Source organism: Bos indicus x Bos taurus, chromosome 5 (assembly GCF_003369695.1).
Source record: "Bos indicus x Bos taurus breed Angus x Brahman F1 hybrid chromosome 5, Bos_hybrid_MaternalHap_v2.0, whole genome shotgun sequence".
Lineage (NCBI taxonomy): Eukaryota > Metazoa > Chordata > Mammalia > Artiodactyla > Bovidae > Bos > Bos indicus x Bos taurus.
Window position 1 is genome coordinate 105,513,584 of NC_040080.1, and position 23,889 is coordinate 105,537,472.

General features: G+C 37.7%; 1 protein-coding gene across 2 annotated transcripts in view; it reads right to left on the reverse strand.

The window, feature by feature from the left end:
* The window catches only part of LRRIQ1 (leucine rich repeats and IQ motif containing 1), a 225,815-nt gene that overhangs the window by 182,586 nt on the left and 19,340 nt on the right, over positions 1 to 23,889 (reverse strand). For both annotated transcript variants that reach the window (XM_027543219.1, XM_027543220.1), the window contains exons 8-10: positions 19,128 to 20,756; positions 11,057 to 11,209; positions 6,605 to 6,755 (exon numbers count right to left, since the gene is read on the reverse strand). In XM_027543219.1, coding sequence (XP_027399020.1) covers positions 6,605 to 6,755; positions 11,057 to 11,209; positions 19,128 to 20,756 — 1,933 coding nt within the window. The remainder of the gene's footprint in view (positions 1 to 6,604; positions 6,756 to 11,056; positions 11,210 to 19,127; positions 20,757 to 23,889) is intronic.

Below are 23,889 nucleotides of genomic sequence, written 5' to 3' on the forward strand. Positions count from 1 at the left end.
GATGGCCCAGCACAGACAAAAATAAATTAATTAAAAAAAATTTTTTAAGATACATTTAAACTAGCTCAACTCCTTCAGTCCAAGGTGAATCAAGTAGACATAGAAAACCAAAAATAGAAGAGCACTAATGTAGAGCTAAAAGACGAAAATATATACTCTATATTCCAACAACAAAAATCCCTTCAAGTACACATGAAACATTCCTGAAAATTAACCACATATTAGAAAAACACAAGTTTCAAAAAGCAGATATAAGAACAAAAATAATTCTCCGACTATAATGCAATAAAACTAGAAAAAAAATGACAACAAAAATGGCCTTTCCATATGGAAATTTAAATTTTTAGGTAAAAGATAAAACACTTCATTAAATTATAGAACAAATGAAAATATCCATATATCAGGAATTGCAGAATAAATACTGCTCTGAGGAAAATTTATAGACTTAAGTACTTATGTCAACAAGAGTAAAAAATGAAAAAGCATAATTGAATTGTATATTTAACTTAAAAATTGAAAAGAAAAACATAATAAACAGAAGAAAAACAAACAAAAAAAAAATCCCACCAAACCCCCAGTAGTAACATGAATTAGCAGGAGGGCAAAATGGTACAACCTATAACCCATATAAAGTGTATCTGGCACTGTGTTCCTAGATTAAAGATGTCCTTTGTCCCCAAAAGTATATACATCAGGAAATTAACCGAAGATATATCTGATAAAGTATGAAATGACATAGGTATCAGGTTAAGCATTGTAGCAGTGTGGAAGATTGTAACCATGCATTGTCCGTCAACCAGAGATGAGTGGAATAGACTGTGGTCAATGCACACAATCGAATACTATCAACCCATGGAAAAAGAACACTATGAATTAATTGTCTATATGTTATTAAATGAAAAAGAGCAAGATAAAGAATAGTATTTAAAATATTCTATATTTTGTGAAAGAAAGGATTATCATATACACATATTTTCTTATATATATATCTATGTATGTATATTTATAAACACATATTATATATGTGATACACATGTATTATTATACATATATATCTATATACAAAAAAGCAGATGGGAGAACAGAGTGAAAAGAACAAGCATGAAAGCACAACCTCTTTGAGGTTTTAAATGTAGTTTGACTCTAGAAACATATAGCTGCTTTACATCTCAAAAGTAAAATTGAATTAAATGGGAAAAGTGAAGCAATTATATTTCAAATTCATAACATAATCACAAGGATAAAATACTCCAAGTAAGCATACCATTTGGGTAACAAAGTACAAGGGCCAAAAGAAGTGCAAAAAAATCTCAAAATTAATGTAGTAGCTTTCTTTTAAATTCTTCTCAATGTTTCTAATATTGGCACTATTGTTTCAAAGCTATTATATATGTATTATGATATATAGCAAATAGTTATGTTAGTGTTGGTATCAACCAAGGACTATAGTGGAACAGAAAAGGAACACAGCTATAAAGTTCAAAAAGTAAATCTGAATTGGAGATATCAATATTTTCTGTCTTTACTCAAATTCACAGGACAGGACACTTTGAGCGTCAAACAGTATAATAAGAACAGAAACTGAAATATTCTGTACTATAAATTTATATAAGTTCATAAGAATACTAAGAAAGAGAGAAAGCAGGGAGAGAGAGAAAACAAGTGCCAAAACAATGCAAAAAAATAAAACAAACAAAAAAAAATCACTTGGAAGCACTGAAAGTAACAAGGACTAATAAGACCTTATTGTATAGTTTGTTAATATAAAGATAGGCATGTCTTTCTGCATGTCTTCCTGTCTTTCGTCTACAAATGATTCCAAGGTAACCAAATAGTTACTAAATAAATTATTCCAGCTTTAAAAATGTGGAAGGAAAGCTCAAATTAGAAAACTCACTTTTGTATTCCCCGTTGCATTAATAATTGATTCAGGCCACAATAATCAATAAGTGAAAGCATCAGACACAAGCTTGTTGGGTGGGGAACCGTATAATGGAGCATCCAGGCTATTACTAGCATGCCCAATATGTAATTGTAGCATCATTAAAAGCGAATAAACACTGTATGACTTCTGATGTAAGGCATTATGAAGCACAAATGAAAAATTCCTGCCAAAAAATGACTAAATTTTAATTAAATTAAGCCTGTTAACTAGCTTTCAATAACAGGAAATGAAACATTTACATGCATAGTGAAACAATTTTAATACACTAAAAAGAAGTAAATGGATAAACCCCAAATAGGTCATATTAATAAAGGTTTATGGAAATTGCCCAGACTGTACAGGGCAATTAATAAAGGTTTGCAAAAAATCAACAGTATGGACAAAGAAAAGTGGAAGGACTGCAAGAGATTAAAGAGAACTTCCAGTCACCCATGTGAATGTTATATGTGGTCATTGGGTTATGAGTCAAACAAACCCTGATAATATTAAGAAAATAAAGAAACTTGCATCATGGATTATTACTTGAAAGAGGAATCATTATTAATTTTATTAGGTGACACAATGCATTGTAGTTAAGGAGGGACTGTATTATTTTTAAAAATCTCCTAAGGTATGAAAGGATGAAGCTCTCTGATTTGGGGATTTGTTTTAAAAAAGAAGAAGAAGAAAAACAAATAGTAATGATGTACCAAATGTTGAATATGGTACATGGAATCTCCATGTATTTATTTTGTAAATGTTTGAAATTTTCAACAAGAAAAAAAAGAAAGAAAAAAAATATAAGCAAACAAATAAAATTAGTATTTAGAAGGCCTAAGTAGAATCAGTCCTAAACACAGAGAGTAGGCTTACTGCTCCTTCATTTGCTCCAATCCCATGCCCTGATAATTGAGTCCATATCACATTTCCTAACAAATGTAGGTTAGAGAAGGTAGAAAGAATGTACCTTTTAGGGGTACAGTATTTTAAGCCATTAGTAGTATACCAAAGTAATATTTTTATCTAATTCAGAATTTTTTGAAAATTATTGATTAACCATTATTTAAGGCTAGATTATATTTAACCATTATATTACTCAATATGCCAACAAATTTGGAAAGCTCAGCAGTGGCAACAAGTCTGGAAAAGGTCAGTTTTCATTCCAATCTCAAAGAAGGGCAATGCCAAAGAACATTCATTCAGACACAACTGCACTCATTTCACATGCTAGCAAAGTAATGTTCAAAATTCTTCAAGCTAGGCTTCAACACTGTGTGAACCAAGAACTTCCAGATTTACAAGCTGTATTTAGAAAAGGCAGAGGAACCAGAAATCAAACTGCCAACATCTACTGGATCATAGAAAAAGCAATATTGTTCCAGAAAAACATCTGCTTCTGCTTGACCATAGTAAAGACTTTGACTGTGTGGGTCACAACAAACTGGAAAATTCTTAAAGAGATGGGAATACCAGACTACCTTACCTTCCTGTGAAACCTGTACACAAGTCAAGAATCAATAGTTAGAACTGGACATGGAAAAATGGACTGGTTCCAAATTGGGAAAGGAGTATGTCAAGGTGGTATATTGTCAACCTGCTTATTTAACTTGTATGCAAAGTGAAAGTGAAAGTCGCTCAGTCGAGTCCGATTCTTTGTGACCCCATGGACTATACACACTCCATGCAATTCTCCAGGCCAGAATACTGGAGTGGGTAGCCTTTCCCTTCTCCAGGGGATCTTCGCAACCCAGGTATCCCTCACTGCAGGTGGATTCTAAGCTGAGCCAAAAGGGAAACCTAACAAAACTGGAGTGGGTAGTCTTTCCCTTCACCAGGAGATCTTCCCAACCCAGGTGTCGAACCCAGGTGTCCCTCACTGCAGGCAGATTTCTGAGCTAAGCCACAAGGGAAACCCAACAAAACTGGAGTAGGTAGCCTATCCCTTCTCCAGCAGATCTTCCCAACCCAGGTATCAAACCAGGGTCTCCTGTATTGCAGGCAGATTCTTTACCAACTGAGCTACCAGGGAAGCCTATATGCAGAGTACATCATATGAAATGCCAGGCTGAATGAAGCACAAGCTGTAATCAACATTGCTGGGGAAAATATCAATAATCTCAGATATGCAGATGACACTACCCTTATGGCAGAAAATGAAGAGGAACTAAAGAATCTCTTGATGAAGGTGAAAAGGGAGAGTGAAAAAGCTGACTTGAAACTTAACGTTCAAAAAACTAAGATAATGCCATCCGGTCCCATCACTTTATGGCAAATAGATGGGGAAACAATAGAAACAGTAACAGACATTATTTTCTTGGGCTCCAAAATCACTGCGGATAGTGACTGCAGCCATGAAATTAAACAACGCTGGCTCCTTGGAAGAAAAGCTATGACAAATCTAGACAGTGTATTAAAAAGCAGAGACATTACTCTGTCAACAAAAAGATCCATATGGCCAAAGCTATGTGTTTTTCCAGTAGTCATGTACAGATGTGAGAATTGGACCAAAAAGAAGGCTGAATGCCAAAGAATCAATGCTTTCCAACTGAGGCACTGGAGAAGACTCTTGAGAGTCCCTTGGACTGCAAGGATATCAAACCAGTCAATCCTAAAGGAAATCAACCCTGAATATTCACTGGAAGGACTGAAGCTGAAGCTGAAGCTCCAATACTCTGGTCACTGATGTGAAGAGCCAACTCATTGGAAAAGACCCTAATGCTGGGAAAGACTGAGAACAGGAAGAGAAGGAGGCAACAGAGGACGAGATGGTTAGATGGCATCACCGACTCAATGGACATGAGTTTGAGCAAACTGCGGGAGATAGTGAAGGACAGGGAAGCCAGGCAGACTGTAGTCCATGGTGTCGCAAAGAGTCAGATATGACTGACTGACTGGACAACAAGCCCTTATCAAGTCCCTTGAGAATCTCAAAGCTACAATAGAAAATAAAAATAAAACACAATAACAACAAAAACCCAGAGAATTTTAAGCCAAACATGAGTGAAAAACATTAGAGTTTTATTTTAGACTTACCCCACTGAAAATGTATAGAAGTGAGTAGAAGCTGAATTTCAGGTGGCAGAAAAGAGAGGTTGAGTAGTAAGACATGAGAAGTGAGAGCAAGAACAGAACAGTCTTTCACAAGACTTAACAACAAGGGGAAAGAGAGATGAGGCAGTGGCAGAAATGAATGGCAACAGGAAAAATCTGACATGAGGAAGGCGATAAATGATGGAGGAATATACCAGAGGAGAATGACAGGGACACTTATGGAAAACAGGAGGGCTGATCTTAAATAAGAAAAAGCATGTCCAGATAGCGAGCAAGAACCTACTGGATAGCACATGGAACTCTGCTCAGTGTTGTGCAGTGCCCTGGATGGGAGGGGAGTTTGGGGGGAGAATGGATACATGTGTATGTGTATGGCTGGGTCCCTTCTCTGTTCACAACATTGTTTGTTAATTGGCAAAATACCCCAATGCAAAATTTAAAAAAAAAAATTTTAATTTTAAACTTTATAAAAGTTATCCCACATAGGTCCCAAAACAAGAAAAACACCTAAAAATAAAAGAATTTTCATCACAGAATTTTATGGATTACAAAGAATAAGGGTGGAAACTGCTATTGATACAGAGCTATATAGATACTGGAAAAATGCATAGCTTTGACTATACAGACCTTTGTTGGCAAAGTAATGTCTCATAATGACAGATGGAGGGACAAAGGCAATGAGGGAGATTCAAATAGACAAGTTCTTTCTTTTTATGTGGTAGTAGCCTTATCTAAAGAAGGAAGGGCTTCTAGGTGGCTCAATGGTAAATAATCTGCCTGCTATTGCAGGAGACAGGAGTTCATGCAGGAGACATGCTTGGGAAGATCCCCTGAAGAAGTAAAAGGCAACCGACTCCAGTATTCTTGCCTGAGAAATCCCATGGACAGAGGAGCCTGGCAGGCTGCTGTCCAAGGAGTTGCAAAGGGTCAGACATGATTTAGCAACTCAGCGTGCATGCACAAAGAAGGAAAGGTTAGTACAAGTGATGTATGTAGGTAAAGAGAGAAATGTCCTATCAAGAAACAGTAATGACAGCTCCTGAGAAGATAGTAAGCATGTATGTGCTAAGTTATTTCACTGGTGCCCAACTCTGCAGCCTACCAGGCTCCTCTGTCCATAGAATTCCCCAGGCAATACGACTGGAGTGGGTTGTGGTACCCTCCTCCAGGGGATCTTCCTGACCCAGGGATCAAACTTGCATCTCTTGCATCTCCTGCTTTGGCAGGCAGATTCTTTACCACTAGCACCAGCTGGGAAGCCAATAGTAAGCATAGGGCCTATAAAACTATGATGGCAACAAACAAGGGTATGTTATATATATAATAATATATATCAATATATTCCCCAATAGAGTTCAAATCACTGTTAGTTATAAGAAAAGGGACAGGGAGGTAAATATACTAATTTAAGGAGCTACTAATGACTACCCATTTGCCAGTGGTAGGAGCATATTCCTTTTATATATATTAAAAATCGTTTTGTTTCCTTCTGGGTAAAAGATTAAATAAGTATGGCTTGGATAAAATTAGTAAATTAGAGATTGTGTCCTTTTCTTAAAGAAGAATAAATGAAACAATATATAATCATGAAAAATAAATGTTGATATATTCAAATTCCATTGTTCTCACCAATTCGAGTGATTTTATTATGTGAAAGTTCAAGACTTTGGATATTAGTGCAGCCATCCAAACCATGAAGAGAAGTCAACTGATTTTTATTAAGAAGAACAATGCAGAGATTTTCCAAATTTTCACAGTTGATAGTCTCAATATGGTTTTCCTAAAACAAAGAACAAATGTAATTAGTTTTATCTCAATGGCTTACTAATGAAACATTTAAAGCTTGTAGAAAAGAAAACAGATGATATATTTGAATTTAAATCATTATCTGAATCCCTAACTTTTAAGACAACTATGTAAAGAAATGCAAAAAAAGCAAAATGGCTGTCTGGGGAGGCCTTACAAATAGCTATGAAAAGAAGAGAAGCGAAAAGCAAAGGAGCAAAGGAAAGATATAAACATCTGAATGCAGAGTTCCAAAGAATAGCAAGAAGAGATAAGAAAGCCTTCTTCAGCGATCAGTGCAAAGAAATAGAGGAAAACAACAGAATGGGAAAGACTAGGGATCTCTTCAAGAAAATCAGAGATACCAAAGGAACATTTCATGCAAAGATGAGCTCGATAAAGGACAGAAATGGTATGGACCTAACAGAAGCAGAAGATATTAAGAAGAGATGGCAAGAATACACAGAAGAACTGTACAAAAAAGATCTTTACAACCCAGATAATCACAATGGTGTGATCACTGACCTAGAGCCAGACATCCTGGAATGTGAAGTCAAGTGGGCCTTAGAAATCATCACTACGAACAAAGCTAGTGGAGGTGATGGAATTCCAGTTGAGCTATTCCAAATCCTGAAAGATGATGCTGTGAAAGTGCTGCACTCAATATGCCAGCAAATTTGGAAAACTCAGCAGTGGCCACAGGACTGGAAAAGGTCAGTTTTCGTTCCAATCCCAAAGAAAGGCAATGCCAAAGAATGCTCAAACTACCGCACAATTGCACTCATCTCACACGCTAGTAAAGTAATGCTCAAAATTCTCCAAGCCAGGCTTTAGCAATATATGAACTATGAACTTCCTGATGTTCAATCTGGTTTTAGAAAAGGCAGAGGAACCAGAGATCAAATTGCCAACATCCGCTGGATCATGGAAAAAGCAAGAGAGTTCCAGAAAAACATCTATTTCTGCTTTATTAACTATGCCAAAGCCTTTGACTGTGTGGATCACAATAAACTGTGGAAAATTCTGAAAGAGATGGAAATACCAGACCACCTGATCTGCCTCTTGAGAAATTTGTATGCAGGTCAGGAAGCAACAGTTAGAACTGGACATGGAACAACAGACTGGTTCCAAATAGGAAAAGGCATTCGACAAGGCTGTATATTGTCACCCTGTTTATTTAACTTACATGCAGAGTACATCATGAGAAACGCTGGACTAGAAGAAACACAAGCTGGAATCAAGATTGCCGGGAGAAATATCAATAACCTCAGATATGCAGATGACACCACCCTTATGGCAGAAAGTGAAGAGGAACTAAAAAGCCTCTTGATGAAAGTGAAAGTGCAGAGTGGAAAAGTTGGCTTAAATGTTGAGGCTTAAACCTCAACATTCAGAAAACGAAGATCATGGCATCTGGTCCCATCCCTTCATGGGAAATAGATGGGGAAACAGTCGAAACAGTGTCAGGCTTTATTTTTCTGGGCTCCAAAATCACTACAGATGGTGACTGCAGCCATGAAATTAAAAGATGCTTACTCCTTGGAAGGAAAGTTATGACCAACCTAGATAACATATTCAAAAGCAGAGACATTACTTTGCCAACAAAGGTTCGTCTAGTCAAGGCTATGGTTTTTCCTGTGGTCATGTATGGATGTGAGAGTTGGACTGTAAAGAAGGCTGAGCGCCAAAGAATTGATGCTTTTGAACAGTGGTGTTGGACAAGACTCTTGAGAGTCCCTTGGACTGCAAGGAGATCCAACCAGTCCATTCTGAAGGAGATCAGCCCTGGGATTTCTTTGGAAGGAATGATGCTGAAGCTGAAACTCCAGTACTTTGGCCACCTCATGCGAAGAGTTGACTCATTGGAAAAGACTCTGATGCTGGGAGGGATTGGGGGCAGGAGGAGAAGGGGATGACAGAGGATGAGACGGCTGGATGGCATCACTGACTCGATGGACGTGAGTCTGAGTGAACTCCGGGAGTTGGTGATGGACAGGGAGGCCTGGCGTGCTGCAATTCATGGGGTCGCAAAGAGTTGGACATGACTGAGCGACTGATCTGATCTGATCTGATGTAGGATGTTATACTATCTGAATGAAAATATTAGGCAATCAAATAATTAACTGATTTAAACTTATTAATAATCTTTTAAAATAGAGAAAATATTGAGGACCAATAACAAAACATTTCAGACTATCTGAACAAGAGTGAACGATTTGGTCACAGTTGCTAACAAACTTACTTTAAAGAAATCAAACATTGAAAAATTTGAAATCTACCCATTTCCCTTCCTCAGTTCCTTTTGCTACGTCAATACCATGAATTAGGTATGTATCTTATACGCAGATTTATACTTTTACTAAATATACATATCTCTGCAATACAGAATATTGGTCTCAAGGTCAAGATCATATGTCAGGGATACAACAGCATTCTCTTTTTTAAGACTTCAGAAAAATAAAGTGAATGTTTGAAAGTGAAAGTTGCTCAGTCGTGTCAGACTCTTTGTGACCCCATGGACTATACAGTTCATGGAATTCTGCAGACCAGAATACTGGAGTGGGTAGCCTTTCCCTTGTCCAGGAGATCTTCCCAACCCAGGAATTGAATCTAGGTCTCCCGCGTTGCAGGTGGATTCTTTACCAGTTGAGCCACAAAGGAAGCTCTCAAAAAGATAAATGGGCTTTTAAGAATCTTAATGGTATAGTCTCACAACACTCTCTCAAAAATATCTATGAGTATAGTCTTTGTTAACTGGAGTAAACTTAATAAGCATAGGAAACAAAAAGTTTGAAAAGAAAACCATATTGGTGGAAGCAGTGTCAGTCTGAACTGAAAAGAATCAAAAATAAAATGTAACTCTAGCATCCTGCCCCCAATCTTCTATAAGAAAGAAAGAGATTGAAAAAAATTCTCAGCTGCAATGCAAAAGAAGGTATGCCTTGAGAATGGACTTAAAAGACTATTGGGCAGAACCAAGAGTCATAGAGAATTATTCCCATGGAGCAGAACCAAGACCTTACTAAGAACTAATGCTACATTCTTAGCTATGGACCAAGGACTGCCATGAGCTTCTTGTTCTCTCCCATACTGAAGGATAAGGACTCTTGTAATTAACTAAGTCTTGGCTGTCTCATGCGAAGAGTTGACTCATTGGAAAAGACTCTGATGCTGGGAGGGATTGGGGGCAGGAGAAGAAGGAGACGACAGAGGATGAGATGGCTGGATGGCATCACTGACTCAATGGACGTGAGTCTGGGTGAACTCCGGGAGTTGATGATGGACAGGGAGGCCTGGCGTGCTGTGATTCATGGGGTCGCAAAAAGTCGGACACGACTGAGCGACTGAACTGAACTGAACTGGCTGTCTCACCACCATGCATGGGTGTGGGGGAGTGAAAGAAGACTACCTTTCCCTTAACTTTATAGATCTCTGAGTTGAAAGAACTCTCTCTGAGCAGATCATCTCCACTTGGATTTGATTCAGATAAGAAGATTCTGTGCTTCAATTCCAAGTCTGATGTCATAAGTTTATAAGACTCAGGGGTCTTTGGGACATGAGTCCTTTTGCATGTGGGAAAGATATGACTCATTAGGAACAAGAAAGCAGATTGCAGTAGATTATTATTTTGTAAGCAGTTTCCTATAAACTTCACAACCCAATATTCACACATACAGTCCGCTCCTACTTGAAATGAAAGTTTAGTGAATAGAACATAAGCTAGTATGATGCAGGCAGATGCTTGCTAAGCCCTAATATTGAAGACTGTCTTTTTGGAAAGCTCACCCTGTAAAGATGCCCAAGGTGGTGGGAGGGGACAGAGAGAGACATACAGAGGGAGGGAAATTTCAACCTTCCAGTGCCAGACATATCAAAGAATGTATTTGGACATTCCAACCCCAACTGCAAAGTACATCAGACATCTAGGCAACACAGTATGAGACAGATAGAATGCCCAGAATAAGTCTTGCCTCAATTCATGGCCCACAGAAGTAGAGTAAAATAAAATGGCTGCTTTTTTTGTTTTTAACTTATTAAATAATGTGGTCATTTGTTATGCAACAAAAAGTAACAAAACAATAACTCTGTCACCTATGAATGAAGATAATTCCCCAGGTCATACCACCTAAGCATCTTTCCTATATGGCTCTCACAAATGTTGGCCCTTGATCTCTCTAGACCCTGAGTTACAGGCTATTTTATTAAATGTTTCTTCAAAATTGTCACTTCTTAAATGTACACCTGAATCTGTTTTACATTTTATTATAAAATAAATAATGATAACATAGGACACACCTGTGCATCAATGTACTTCAATCTTTTGCAGTTACTCAGACTGTGCAAGGAAGTTAATCCACAGCGTCGAAGAGACAGAAACTGAAGATTTGGACACTCTGCCAGTGTAGAGAGACTACAGCCTGGCAAATCTTGAAATGTTATTGTTGCAACCTAGAGAATTTTTAAAAAATCAGAGCATATCATTATCTAAATATAATGAAGACAAACTATATTAACCTTGAAAAATTGTTTTAAATTTTTCGTCTAAAAAAAAGTAATGCTATATATTGAAACCCACTTTTATTAACAACTCAATTTCATTTAAGCTATCTGGCCATTTTACCACATTTCTTCCCCTCATAGAATGTAATCTATAAATATATGTAATCATTCATGACCAACTCAAGTTCAAAGGTAATAAACATAGAAGCAATAATAATATAATCATTCATTAGTTTACTCCTTGACTTTTCATCAAATCCATTTTCCTGTTCTTCATGTCTCTTGGCATTATTTTCAGGACTGCACTATATAACCATTTAAGATCTGTGTTTGACAGTATCTTTGGGATACCTGGATAGTATCAGAAGCCATAACAGACCAGGAACAGATTTTAAAACCAACCTGCCATATTTCAACTAGAATAGCTCAACTCTCTTCTAAAAATGAAGCAAGTTTAACTGAGAAGAGATATTACAGAACTTGTAATAAGTAGAAACATGCAAAAGTAACTGAACTATGCAATAAAAACAACATTCTATTATGCTTCTGTATTATAAAAGTATGAACCATCCTTTACTATTGAATAATGTAATATACCCAGATCATATAGAATCTGCAGTATAACAAATCATGAATACTTATTATCATACATTTATAACATTTCCTATTATTGAGATATTACCGTGCACTCACTACTTCATGAAGCTTTTTTCCTAAGAAACTTTTCTCTTTTTAAGTCTTTTCAACTAAAGAAAATTCAACATCAAAGAATGTATTGAACTTTATGGTAGGTATATTAAGGACTACACTTATAGTTCTATGAGAACATATCAGATATAAATATTTTGAGATTACTGAAAAGCATTCCATGTATTAAACTCAGGATCTCTCACCTAAGTAAACTTGGCACAGTAATAATGTAATGATGTGTTGCTTCTTCACTATAATTGAGTCTATGCACTGAAATAAATATATAAACTAAATTGCTTTATAGTAAGAATACTTTCATATTGCCACATTGGGTGTCCTAAGGGCAGATTTCCTATGTACCGAACAACAATTTAAAAATTACTAGCTTTATAGTGTGTACTAGCATATATACTAGGGTATAACACGTGCAAAAGAAATTTTAAGTGTTTCATTGAAATTGAAAGCATTATTACTTCCAAAAAAGCTGGGGAAAGCATAAAATTCTTAAGTGTGCAACTCCTCTTCATGTGGAAATTTCCTGTGCAATAAAGTTTTACATTTACATATTTGTGTAAGTGAATGGGAAGATCATACATTCATGGAAACAGAAAGAAGGGATTTGTCTACCCCTTTCTTTAAGTAGCAAAAGCAATATCTGGTATTTGTTAAACATTTGGTGAATGAATTTTCTAGTTTCAAAATGACTTTAGGAATTTCTCAATTACCAATAATCTAAAACAACTTTTGAAACAAATTTCTTTTTTATAACTTTTCAGAAAGAAGCATATTTACCTACCTGTGTCAGGATAACTGCTGTGTAATGTCCCAATAATTTGTCCAAAGGAGATACCATAAATTCTATAATTAGAAAACTGATTCTACATTAAAAAACTAAACACACTAGAATCGAACACTTAAAAACTGAAAACCCTACAGCTGCAGCTTTATAGTAACAAATGCTATTCTACCATTTATATTCTCCTGCCCAATTTAATAATATACTGTTTTGTTGTTGGTGTTGCTCAGTTGCTCGGTTGTGTCCAACTCTTTGCAAGCCCATGGACCAGCACACCAGGCTGCCCTGTCCTTCAGCATCTCCCAGAGTTTGCTCAAACTCATCTCCATTGAGTCAGTGATGCCATCCAACCATCTCATCCTCTGTCATCCCCTTCTCCTCCTGCCCTCAATCTTTCCCAGCATCAGGGTCTTTTCCAATGAGTTGGCTCTTCACATCATGTGGCCAAAGTATTGGAGCTTCAGCTTCAGCATCAGTCCTCCAATGATCAGGACCGATTTCCTTTAGGATGGACTGGTTTGATGTCCTTGCAGTTCAAGAGTCTTCTCCAACACCACAGTTCAAAAGCATCAATTCTTCGGTGCTCAGCTTTCTTTATGGTCCAACTCTCACATCCATACATGAATACTGGAAAAACCATAGCTTTTACTAGATGGACCTTTGTTAGCAGAATGATGAGTCTTCTTTTTAGTACACTGTCTAGATTTGTCATAGCTTTTCTTCCAAGGAGCAAGAGTCTTTTAATCTCATGGCTGCAGTCACCTTCAGCAGTGATTTTGGAGCCCAGGAAAATAAAGTCTGTCACTGTTTCCATTGTTTCCCCATCTATTTGCCATGAAGTGATGGGACCAGATGGCATTATCTTAGTTTTTTGAATGTTGAGTTTTAAGCTAGCTTTTTCACTCTCCTCTTCCACCTTCATCAAAAGGCTCTTTGCTGCTGCTGCTGCTGCTGCTGCTAAGTTGCTTCAATCATGTCTGACTCTGTGCAACCCCACAGACGGCAGCCCACCAGGCTCTGCCGTCCCTGGGATTCTCCAGGCAAGAACACTGGAGTGGGTTGCCATTTCCTTCTCCAATGCATGAAAGTGAAAGTGAAGTTGCTCAGTAAGTGTCTGACTCTTCGTGACCCCATGGACTACAGCCTACCAGGCTCCCCCATCCATGGGATTTTCCAGGCAAGAGTACTGGAGTGGGTTGTCACTGCCTTCTCCGAAGAGGCTCTTTAGTTCCTCTTCATTTTATGCCATAAGGGTGGTGTCATCTGTATATCTGAGGTTATTGGTATTCCTCCCAGCAATTTGATTCTAGCTTGTGCTTCATCCAGCTTGGTATTTTGCATGATGTATTCTGCATAGAAGTTAAATAAGCAGGGTGAAATATACAGCCTTGACATATTCATTTCCCCTTTTAAACTAGTCTGTTGTTCCATGTCCAGTTCTAACTGCTGCTTCTTCACCTGCATACAGGTTTCTCAGCAGGCAGGTAAGGGGGCCTGGTGTTCCCATCTTTTGAAGAATTTTTCAGTTTGTTGTGGTCCACACAGTCAAAGGCTTTAGCATAGTCAGTGAAGCAGAAGTAGATGTTTTCCTGGAGTTCTCTTGCTTTTTCTATGATCCAACAGATTTAGGCAATTTGATCTCTGGTCCCTCTGCCTTTTCTAAACCCAGCTTGAAAATGTGGAAGTTCTTGGTTCATGTACTGTTGAAGCCTAGCTTGAAGGATTTTGAACACTACTTTACAAGCACATAAACACAATTAAGTTCTAGTTATAATGTGGCAAGCTCTCTAATTGCAGTATAGGAGTGATAGCTGCTGCAGTGTACTTGCTGATGGTGTCTACTTTTGAATATGCAGTATTTCTTGGTATTTCCTCCTCCCTTGTACTGAACATTTAAACATTTTCTGGGACTTCCCTGGTGCTCCAGTGGTTCAGAATCCACCCTGCAATGCAGGGGATACTGGTTTAATCCCTGGTCCAGGAAGATCCCACATGCCATGGGACAACTAAGCCCCAAAAGTGGCAACTACTGAGCCCCCACACCACAACTACTTAAGCATGTGCACCTAGAGACCAAGCTCCAAAACAAGAGAAGCCACAGCAACGAGAAGCCTGTGCCCCACAACTACAGAGCAGCCCCTTCTCGCCACAACCAGAGAAAAGCCCATGTGCAGCAACGAAGACCCAGTGTCGAAAATAAGTTAAATTTAAAAAATTTCCTCATGATACAGCAATGTATATTCTGTTGTACTCTAGATTTTCCCAAACATATGAGATCAAATAAACTTTTACACTAATAATTTTGATTGTTGTTAATTTAGTTGCTAAGTCATGGCCAACTCTTTTGTGACCCCCATGGACTGTAGTCTCCCAGGCTCCTCTGTCCAAGGGATTTCCCAGGCAAGAAAATTAAAACTGAAGTGGGTTGCCATTTCCTCCTTCTGGGGATCTTCCTGACCCAGGGATTGAAACCACATCTCCTGCATTGGCAGGCAGATTCTTTACCACTGAGCCACCAGGGAAGTTCAATCATTTTGATACATGCATGAAAATAATCACACAAATAAAATTGCTTTATGCTCTAAAAATTAAGGTCAATATAGAATTATTGCCCATAGGTATTCATCAGTGTACGATCAGCCTGATAAAAGAGCAACTGGGGCATACATAGTAAATGGTCACTAAATGCTTCTCAAATAACTGAACAAATGCATTATCTTAGCCCTGTGGCAAAACTAAAATATTTATAACATTCATAGTTGTGTTCCCATATTACCGAAGGGTAATATAAAAATATTTGGAAAACTAATATTTTTGGTCTCTTATGAGGTAGATCAGACAGTAAAGTGTCTACCTGCAATGCAGAAGATCTGGGTTCTCTCCCTGGGTTGGGAAGATCCCCTGGAGAAGGAAATGGCAACCCACTCCAGTTCTTTTGCCTGGAAAATTCCGTGGATGGAGGAGCCTGGTAGGTTTCACTTCACTTCATGACTTAAAAATGAACTGTCTCATAGAACCTAGTGAAAGTCACTCAGTCGTGTCTGACTCTTTGAGACCCCAAGGACTATAAATTCATGGAATTCTCCAGACCAGAATACTGAAGTGGGTAGCCCTTCCCTTCTCCAGGGGATCTTTCCAACCCAGAGATTGAACCCAAGTCTCGGGCATTGCGGGCAGATTCTTTACCAGCTGAGCTACAAGGGAAGCCCAAAACAGTCCATGGAATTCTCCAAGCCAGAATACTGGAGTGGGTAGACTTGCCCTTCTCCAGAGGATCTTCCCAACCCAGGAACTGAACCGGGGTCTCCTGGATTGCAGGCGAATTCTTTACCAACCGAGCAACCTAAGACTCATTCATTACATCTTGATAAAATATCACAAATTAGTTTTCCACTTAATCATCTATATTTCCCCTAAATCCTTGACAGTTTTGATAAATAAAATGACCTAAAAGAGCCACGTATTTTTTACAGAGTTCACTCTCAACTGCACTTGAGCAATTCAACCCAAGCAGTGTCACGCATCTACGGTAAACTGTAACTACCAAAGTAACAGAAGCAATGAGTGTTATGCTTTGTGTTAACAAATTTGTGATTGTGCCACAATCTCAAATCTATTCAACCTGGAGAAATAATATTGTTTAAAAAATCAGCTGCAAAGAGACTGAATCTGAGGTATGATTAGTGGCTTAAATGAACGAGAATATAACTTCAACTAAGTCATGCATCATCACACCACCACTTAATTACAGTCTTCCTTGAATGAAGTGAGACATTCTAACCTAAAAGTTAATCAGCCCCTAAAATGATATCGTCATCCATGCTGTATTGTAAAGCCACAGAAAACAATCCTTAAGCTATACCCCTTTTTTCAGTGGTTATTTAAGGCTAGTTACCATTAGTAGCAAAATACTCAAAAGAAAAATGAATTAGTTAAAGCATTCTGCTAGGGAAAAAAAAAAAATGTTAGTTGTCAATAATCACTGCTCTTCAGTCATATCCTTCTGGAGTACTATTCCATATAGTAGATGATTCAGCATTTTCAACGTTCTGACTTATTTGATGAAATAGGTAATCATAAGTCCACTGCCATCCTCTTCAGATGTTTGAGACCCACATTTGACAATGACTATTATATACGTTACAAGCCCAAGACCAAATTCTTCACACACAGTATTTGAAAACTCAACAATCCTATAGAGTAGGTATTTCTCTTCCCAGTTTACAGAAAGAGCAAGGTGACACAGCCAGTAAATGGCAGAAAGAAAATATGAACCCTGATCTCATTTGATACATTAGAAATAAAAATCCACAGTAACGTATTTATTTGTTTAATGCCTTTTTGCCTACCAAAGTCAGAAGCATGAGGGCAAAGACAAGTTTGTTTCTGTCCCTTTAATCTAACAATAAATATGGACTTGATCATATGGGATAGATGAATATTTGCTGAGTGAATGAATAAAACAATGTATACATATTAACATTAATGTTTCCCTTTCTAGGTATCTTGCCTATATCAAGAAATCAAATAAATTTTATATTTTGAGCTTAAGGCCTAACTATGTGTATTTTAATCTTAAATCTTTAATCTTAAATCCCTTCTCAGTTCAATTCAGTTCAGTTCAGTCTCTCAGTCCTGTCTGACTCTTTGCAACCCCATGAATCGCAGCCCGCCAGGTCTCTCTGTCCATCACCAACTCCCGGAGTTCACTCAAATTCACGTCCATCGAGTCGGTTATGCCATCCAGCCATCTCATCCTCTGTTGTCCCCTTCTCCTCCTGCCCCCAATCCCTCCCAGCATCAGAGTCTTTTCCAATGAGTCAACTCTTCGCATGAGGTGGCCAAAGTACTGGAGTTTCAGCTTTAGCATCATTCCTTCCAAAGAAATCCCAGGGCTGATCTCCTTCACAATGGACTGGTTGGATCTCCTTGCAGTACAAGGAACTCTCAAGAGTCTTCTCCAACACCACAGTTCAAAAGCATCAATTCTTTGGCGCTCAGCTTTCTTCACAGTCCAACTCTCACATCCATACACGACCACTGGAAAAACCATAGCCTTGACTAGATGGACCTTTGTTGGCAAAGTAGTCTCTACTTTTTAATATGCTGTCTAGGTTGGTCATAACTTTTCTTCCAAGGAATAAGTGTCTTTTAATTTCATGGCTGCAGTCACCATCTGCAGTGATTTTGGAGCCCCCAAAAATAAAGCCTGACACTGTTTCCACCGTTTCCCCATCTATTTCCCATGAAGCGATGGGACCAGATGCCATGATCTTCATTTTCTGAATGTTGAGCTTTAAGCCAGCTTTCCCACTCTCCTTTTTCACTTTCATCAAGAGGCTTTTTCTCTTCACTTTCTGTCATAAGGGTGGTGTCATCTGCATATCTGAGGTTATTGATATTTCTTTCCTGTTTTTCTACACATATATTTGTTTCTATCTTATTTTTGATTGAAGCTATGTTTTAACAAGCGTAGTAAATTAGTAGCATTTGGTTAGAGCTACTTTAAATTTCTGGTTTCCCTGGTGGTTCAGAGGTTAAAGCGTCTGCCTGCAATGCGGGAGACCTGGGTTCGATCTCTGGGTCAGGAAGATCCCCTGGAGAAGGCAATGGCAACCCATTCCAGTATTCTTGCCTAGAGAATCCCATGGACGGAGGAGCCATGTACCATGTTTATATAGCGCGTGACTAAATTACAAAAGGAGCCACTAGGTGGTGCTGTGTTCCAGGACTAAAACAAACTAGCTCCAAGCTGAGTATCAATCTACAAATTTTCTACTCTAATTCAACTCTACTTTCCCAGATGACTCCATTCTTAGAAGCCTAATAATGCTATTGGCGCCTCGAAAATAGGTTTCAAGATATAAATCAAAGCTCTTCAGAGTGCCTCACTGAAGACGATGCACTGAATAGTTTTAATTGAGGAGATCGTTTAAGTACAACTCTTCTCAAATAGGATAAGTATTTCATTAGTAACTTCATTGACTGAGAAAATTCTTGGATACAAAAAAAAGAAGACTCTGAGAAACAAAGAACATATTAGTGATTACCAGTAGGGAGAGGAAAGGGGGGAGTAAGTAAGTAAGTAAGCTATAAGGATTTGTTGTACAATACAGGGAATATAACCAATATATTATAATAACCATAAATGGAGTATAACCTTTAAAAATTATGAGTTACTATATTGTACACCTGTAACCTTTTGTACATCAACTGGTGGGCTGCTGTCTGTGGGGTCGCATAGAGTTGGACACGACTGAAGCAACTTGGCAGCAGCAGCATACTTCGATTAAAAATAAAATCTGCCTTACATAAAGATTTTTGAAGTTACATTTTAGAGAACCAATTAAAATTCAGTATGTTAAAAGTATTATAAAATACCTGCTGTAAAGTATCCCAAGGACCACACCGAAGAATTTCTAGTGGATTCAAAGGGGGCATCGTGTTGACTGGGCATTTTATAATTCTCCTTCTTTTAACAATTTTCTTCTGTTGATTTTGCTTGAAAATTTCAAACCAGGGTTTAAATGATGTTATCCAAGCTAGCCTCTTTTCTTCAATAGAAGACAGAAGTGTTGGCTCTATAGAGCAGGCCACTATATTTTCACATTCAGCTGTATTTTCATGACATTCTTCTGGAATTTCTTGAATCTGAGACTTAAGAGAGTTTACTTCTTTAAAAACCAAACAGTTCTTTGCATTATAGCCACCCAAATCTTCACAAGGAGCATCTACAATATAGTTTTGCTTGTTTATTTTGCCTTCTACATTTATCACAGCATCATTAGTGTTAAAAACCAAGTCACTATTCAGAGCACTGCCGTTTGGGTTCTCCTCTGCTTCTTTAGATTTTAAATCAATTTCTTCTTCTTGTAGTAATGTATTTTCCCCTATATGTTCAGATTTTTCTAATTTCAGTGGTACTTGTTTTTGTTTCATTGAAATGACTGAAATTTCCTTTATATTATTTTCTTCATATAATGTTCCTAACTGTCCTGATATTTCTTTTTCTACTTTTTGCATCTTATTCTGTTGGTTATCATCAACTATTTTCTGTGATTCATTGTCTTTTACTTCATCAATTTCTTGATTGTTTCCTAGTATTATTTGGGTTTCTTGTCTCATAGTCTCATTTATGGAAGGTTTCAAGACTTCCTCTTTTTGTACTTGAGACTGTAATTCTTGCGACTGGAACTGTTCTCTGACATCTTCTTTTAGATGCAGGTTTTCCAGTTGGTTTTTCTGATCTCTGTTTTCATAATTCCTTTTTTGCTTGACGAATTCTTCTGAACATTGTACTGCTAGGTTCTTTTTTTTCTCTTCCACTTTAAATACTGCCAAAATTGCTTGGCTTGACATAGATTCTTTTAATTGCACTTGGACTGATTCTTTCAATACAAGCTCTCTATCTACATTTTTTCTCTTATCTGACTCTTCAGCTAACCAAGGGGAAGCATCTTCCCACATTTTTAACTTTCCATCCCCTAGCCTTTTGGCTCCAACATCCTTATTCTTTGATGTATCCTCAATAGGTAAATGTTTGGCATTATATTCTCCCTTCTTTAATGCTCTACTTATTATTAGCTGTTTTCTTGTAGCTTCTCTCAATATCAATTTTTCCATCTTTAATAGTTGCTCCCTTTCTTGTCTCAGGATGTTCTTTTTTCCCATATATTCCTTTTCTCTCCTTTTCCTTCCCTCTTGCATCTGCTTTTCTATCTCTTCTTCTATTCTTTGTTTCTCCTCTAATCTTTTCCGTTTTTCTTCTTCTATCTGTCGTATTTTTGCTTCCTTTTCCTTCCACTCTTGTGCTTTCTTTTTCTTACTTTCTATTTGTTCCTTTATGATTGGGCCATATTTTTGGTAGGCCACAAATGCTTTATATTTAGCTTGAATTTTTACAGCTGCATTATGCTGCAGTTTTGACAAACGCATTTTTTCTTTTTCCTGTAGGTCTTTGAATTTTGTTCTTTCTTCTTCCATTTGTAAATGTAAGTTTCTAATAAATTCCTAAAATAAAGTAAGATATATAGTAGTTAGCATATGCTAAATGTGAAATATTACTAAAGTATCATATGTAATATAGATTAAAACAAATACTGAAACTGAAATCATAATAAAATCAATAGAAAATTTACTTAGAGGAACTAAAGTAATTTATTTAAAAGGGCATACTGATTTTTAAAATATTTAGGAACTTCTATCAATTTAGTAAGCTGATACTCTAATATTAAGACTGTACTTGAAATTGGGGAATTGAGGAATTCTTTGACGATAGAAAGCATATGCAGTCAGAAGGACACAAAGAAAAGGCAAGAAAAGCCAAAATCTAAAATTTGTGTAGGAGAAAAGGACTTCAAACTTTATAAGACGGGTGTTCTGATAAAAGAGACCCCTAGAGCGAGCAGCACAGGGACTGCAGAAACTGAATGATTTTTAAGTTATAGTATAAGGAAGGTGAGGTAGTAGATACACATTAGTCTAGTTATATATCTTATCCTGTCTATTAGGAGAGCTGATAAGCCCATAAAGCACTAAGTGAAGTAATCCAGAGTTGGGTGAGAATATCATTGTCACTAAACTCCTAAAACAGAAGTAAACAGATCAACAAAATTGGGCAAATATGCTGGGAGCCGGCTGAGGAGCTCTGCCCGTGGCAAAGGTCATGAGGAAGGAGTCTCGGCATACGCAAAGGTAAGATCGAGCCTCAGGAGTCCCCCTGGAAATTCTCGAGCATCTACCCCCAAAACCAGAGTCTGCCTTCTTTCTGCTTTGTTCTCTCACATACACCTCTGACTTTACGGGTGGCTGTCCCCCACTACCTCTCTCTGAAAAAAGAGTTAACTTACAGCTCCAGTTAATAATTCCTGGGTGTGACAGTGTTTCAACCTACAAACTCCTTTGGAAGTCCTCTAGCCTGCCTGAATAGGTTTTTCCGGCCAATTGTGATTGTTCAGAGCCTCCCAACTGTAAGAGGCATGAGATGTTCTAAACTGTCTAAATACAGATTCCTTTGAGCAATTAAAAGATTGATTAGAAACTGTATTGGTGAAGGGTTTTTCACTTGTTGGGCCAATGTTTGCTGCTAAGTCTCCATATCCCTTACCTGCTGTGTCCCTGGCAGTGTATTGATTAATATACTTGGTGTAAGTAGTAGCTTTAATGTTTGTAACCTGGGACCCTTGAGTTAATTCTTTTTCTTGTTATAGCCCACCACACCTTTGCTCTGTAGGAATGCAACTTTATCTAATGCTTTTGGAGTGTGGTGCCTGACTAATCACCTTTAGAGAAAAATAAGATTTCTGAAGAAAGGGTCTTAAGATGTTAACAGGCCTCCGGGCCAGAAGATGATGCAAATCACCTAAGCTTTTGCATATGATAAGTTTGCAGGAAGAAAGCCTGGCTTGCTGCGTGACTCTACCCCTTCCCCCATTATCCTCTATGCATAACTTAAGGTATAAAACTACTTTGGAAAATAAAGTGCGGGCCTTGTTCACCGAAACTTGGTCTCCCCATGTCGTTCTTTCTCTCACCTTCTGGCTGAATTATTCAGCCTCTTTTCTCCACTGAATTTCCTCACTGAGCTATCCTTATTTCAGCCTCATTTCTCCACTCAATTTCCTCACTGAGCTATCCTTATTTAACCACTCTTTATATCTTTAATTAACATTTGAATAAGCTGTTGTTTCCTGATCGCCGTAGCCACCTCCCCTTCGAATTCCCTGGATCCACCGGGGCTGGACCCCAGCACAAATATTTAGAAAAACTAACACAAATGATGTGAAGTGACAAAAATGCTTCAATAAGCAAAAGGAAGGTCCAATTTCTGAGAAAACTATTTAAGTAAAAGCTAAAGATATGTTTAAGAAAAAATGTTTAAATAAGAATCTCATATAAAAAATGAAATGCAAGTGCCCAAATAAAAATATATGACTCACTCAAACAAACAAAAATCATGATAAAATTGTTGAATAGCTAAATGCCTAAACAAAACTTCAAAATTAGATGTTTCCCAAAACAATATACAAAACACAAAGTTATGAAATATACGACATTCAGGTGTAAAGGCAATCAACACAGAAACTTCAACATATGACTAACCGGAGTTCCAAAATAAAAAAACTGAGAAAAACTGAAGAGAAGAGAATCATAGAAAAATGTTTTCTAAACCAAAAACAAAGGCCTTCAGATGAGTCCATTTCACACACACACACACACACACTCACACTCACACACACACACACACAGTGATGGCTCATATAGTAAACACTAACAATATTTCAGAACACTAAGGAATATAAGCTCTATGAAGGCAGGGATTATTTCTGTTTTATTCACTGCTGTATCCTAAGTACTCATAGAGAGGTACCTACCTGGCACACAGTAGAAAACCAGCAAATATGTGTGGATGAATGCAAAAAGTGAAAAATCTTAAAGCTTCAAAAGAACTTAATAAACGAGCATCAGATTTGCGATCAAAGACGGCACGTGCTTTGTGTTTGCTTAGTCGCTCAATCATGTCTGACTCTTTTGAGACACTATGGACTGTAGCCCACCAGGTTCCTCTGTGCTTGGGGATTCTCCAGGTAAGAATACTGGAGTGGGTTGCCAAGGCCTCCTCCAGGGGATCTGCCCAACCCAGGATTGAACCCAGGTCTCCCATGTTGCAGGTGGATTCTTTACCAGCTGAGCCACAGGGGAAGCCCAGAGATGGCATGTGCAAAAATAAACATGTAATGGAGTTATATCTTTAAATTGCTAAAACTGAATTGTAATAAACCTCCATTCTGCATCCAAGAAAACTAATCATTCAGTTTTAAAAGCAAAATAAAAACATTTTCAATTGTGCAAACATTGAGAAAATTTCCTGTCCAAAAGTATATTTTTGGCAAGTGTTTAGCTGTATACTCCAAGAAAGGAAAACTGAGTCCAGAAAGCAGAGGAAGACTGAGGATTCAAAGAACACTAATCAGAGAGAGCAAGGAGATCAAGCCAGTCCATCCTAAAGGAAATCAACCCTAAATAAGGACTGATGATGAGGACGAAGCTCCAATACTTTGGCCACCTGACATGAAGAGTCAACTCATTGGAAAAGACCCTGATGCTGGGAAAGATTGAGGGCAGGAGAAGGGAGCAACTGAGG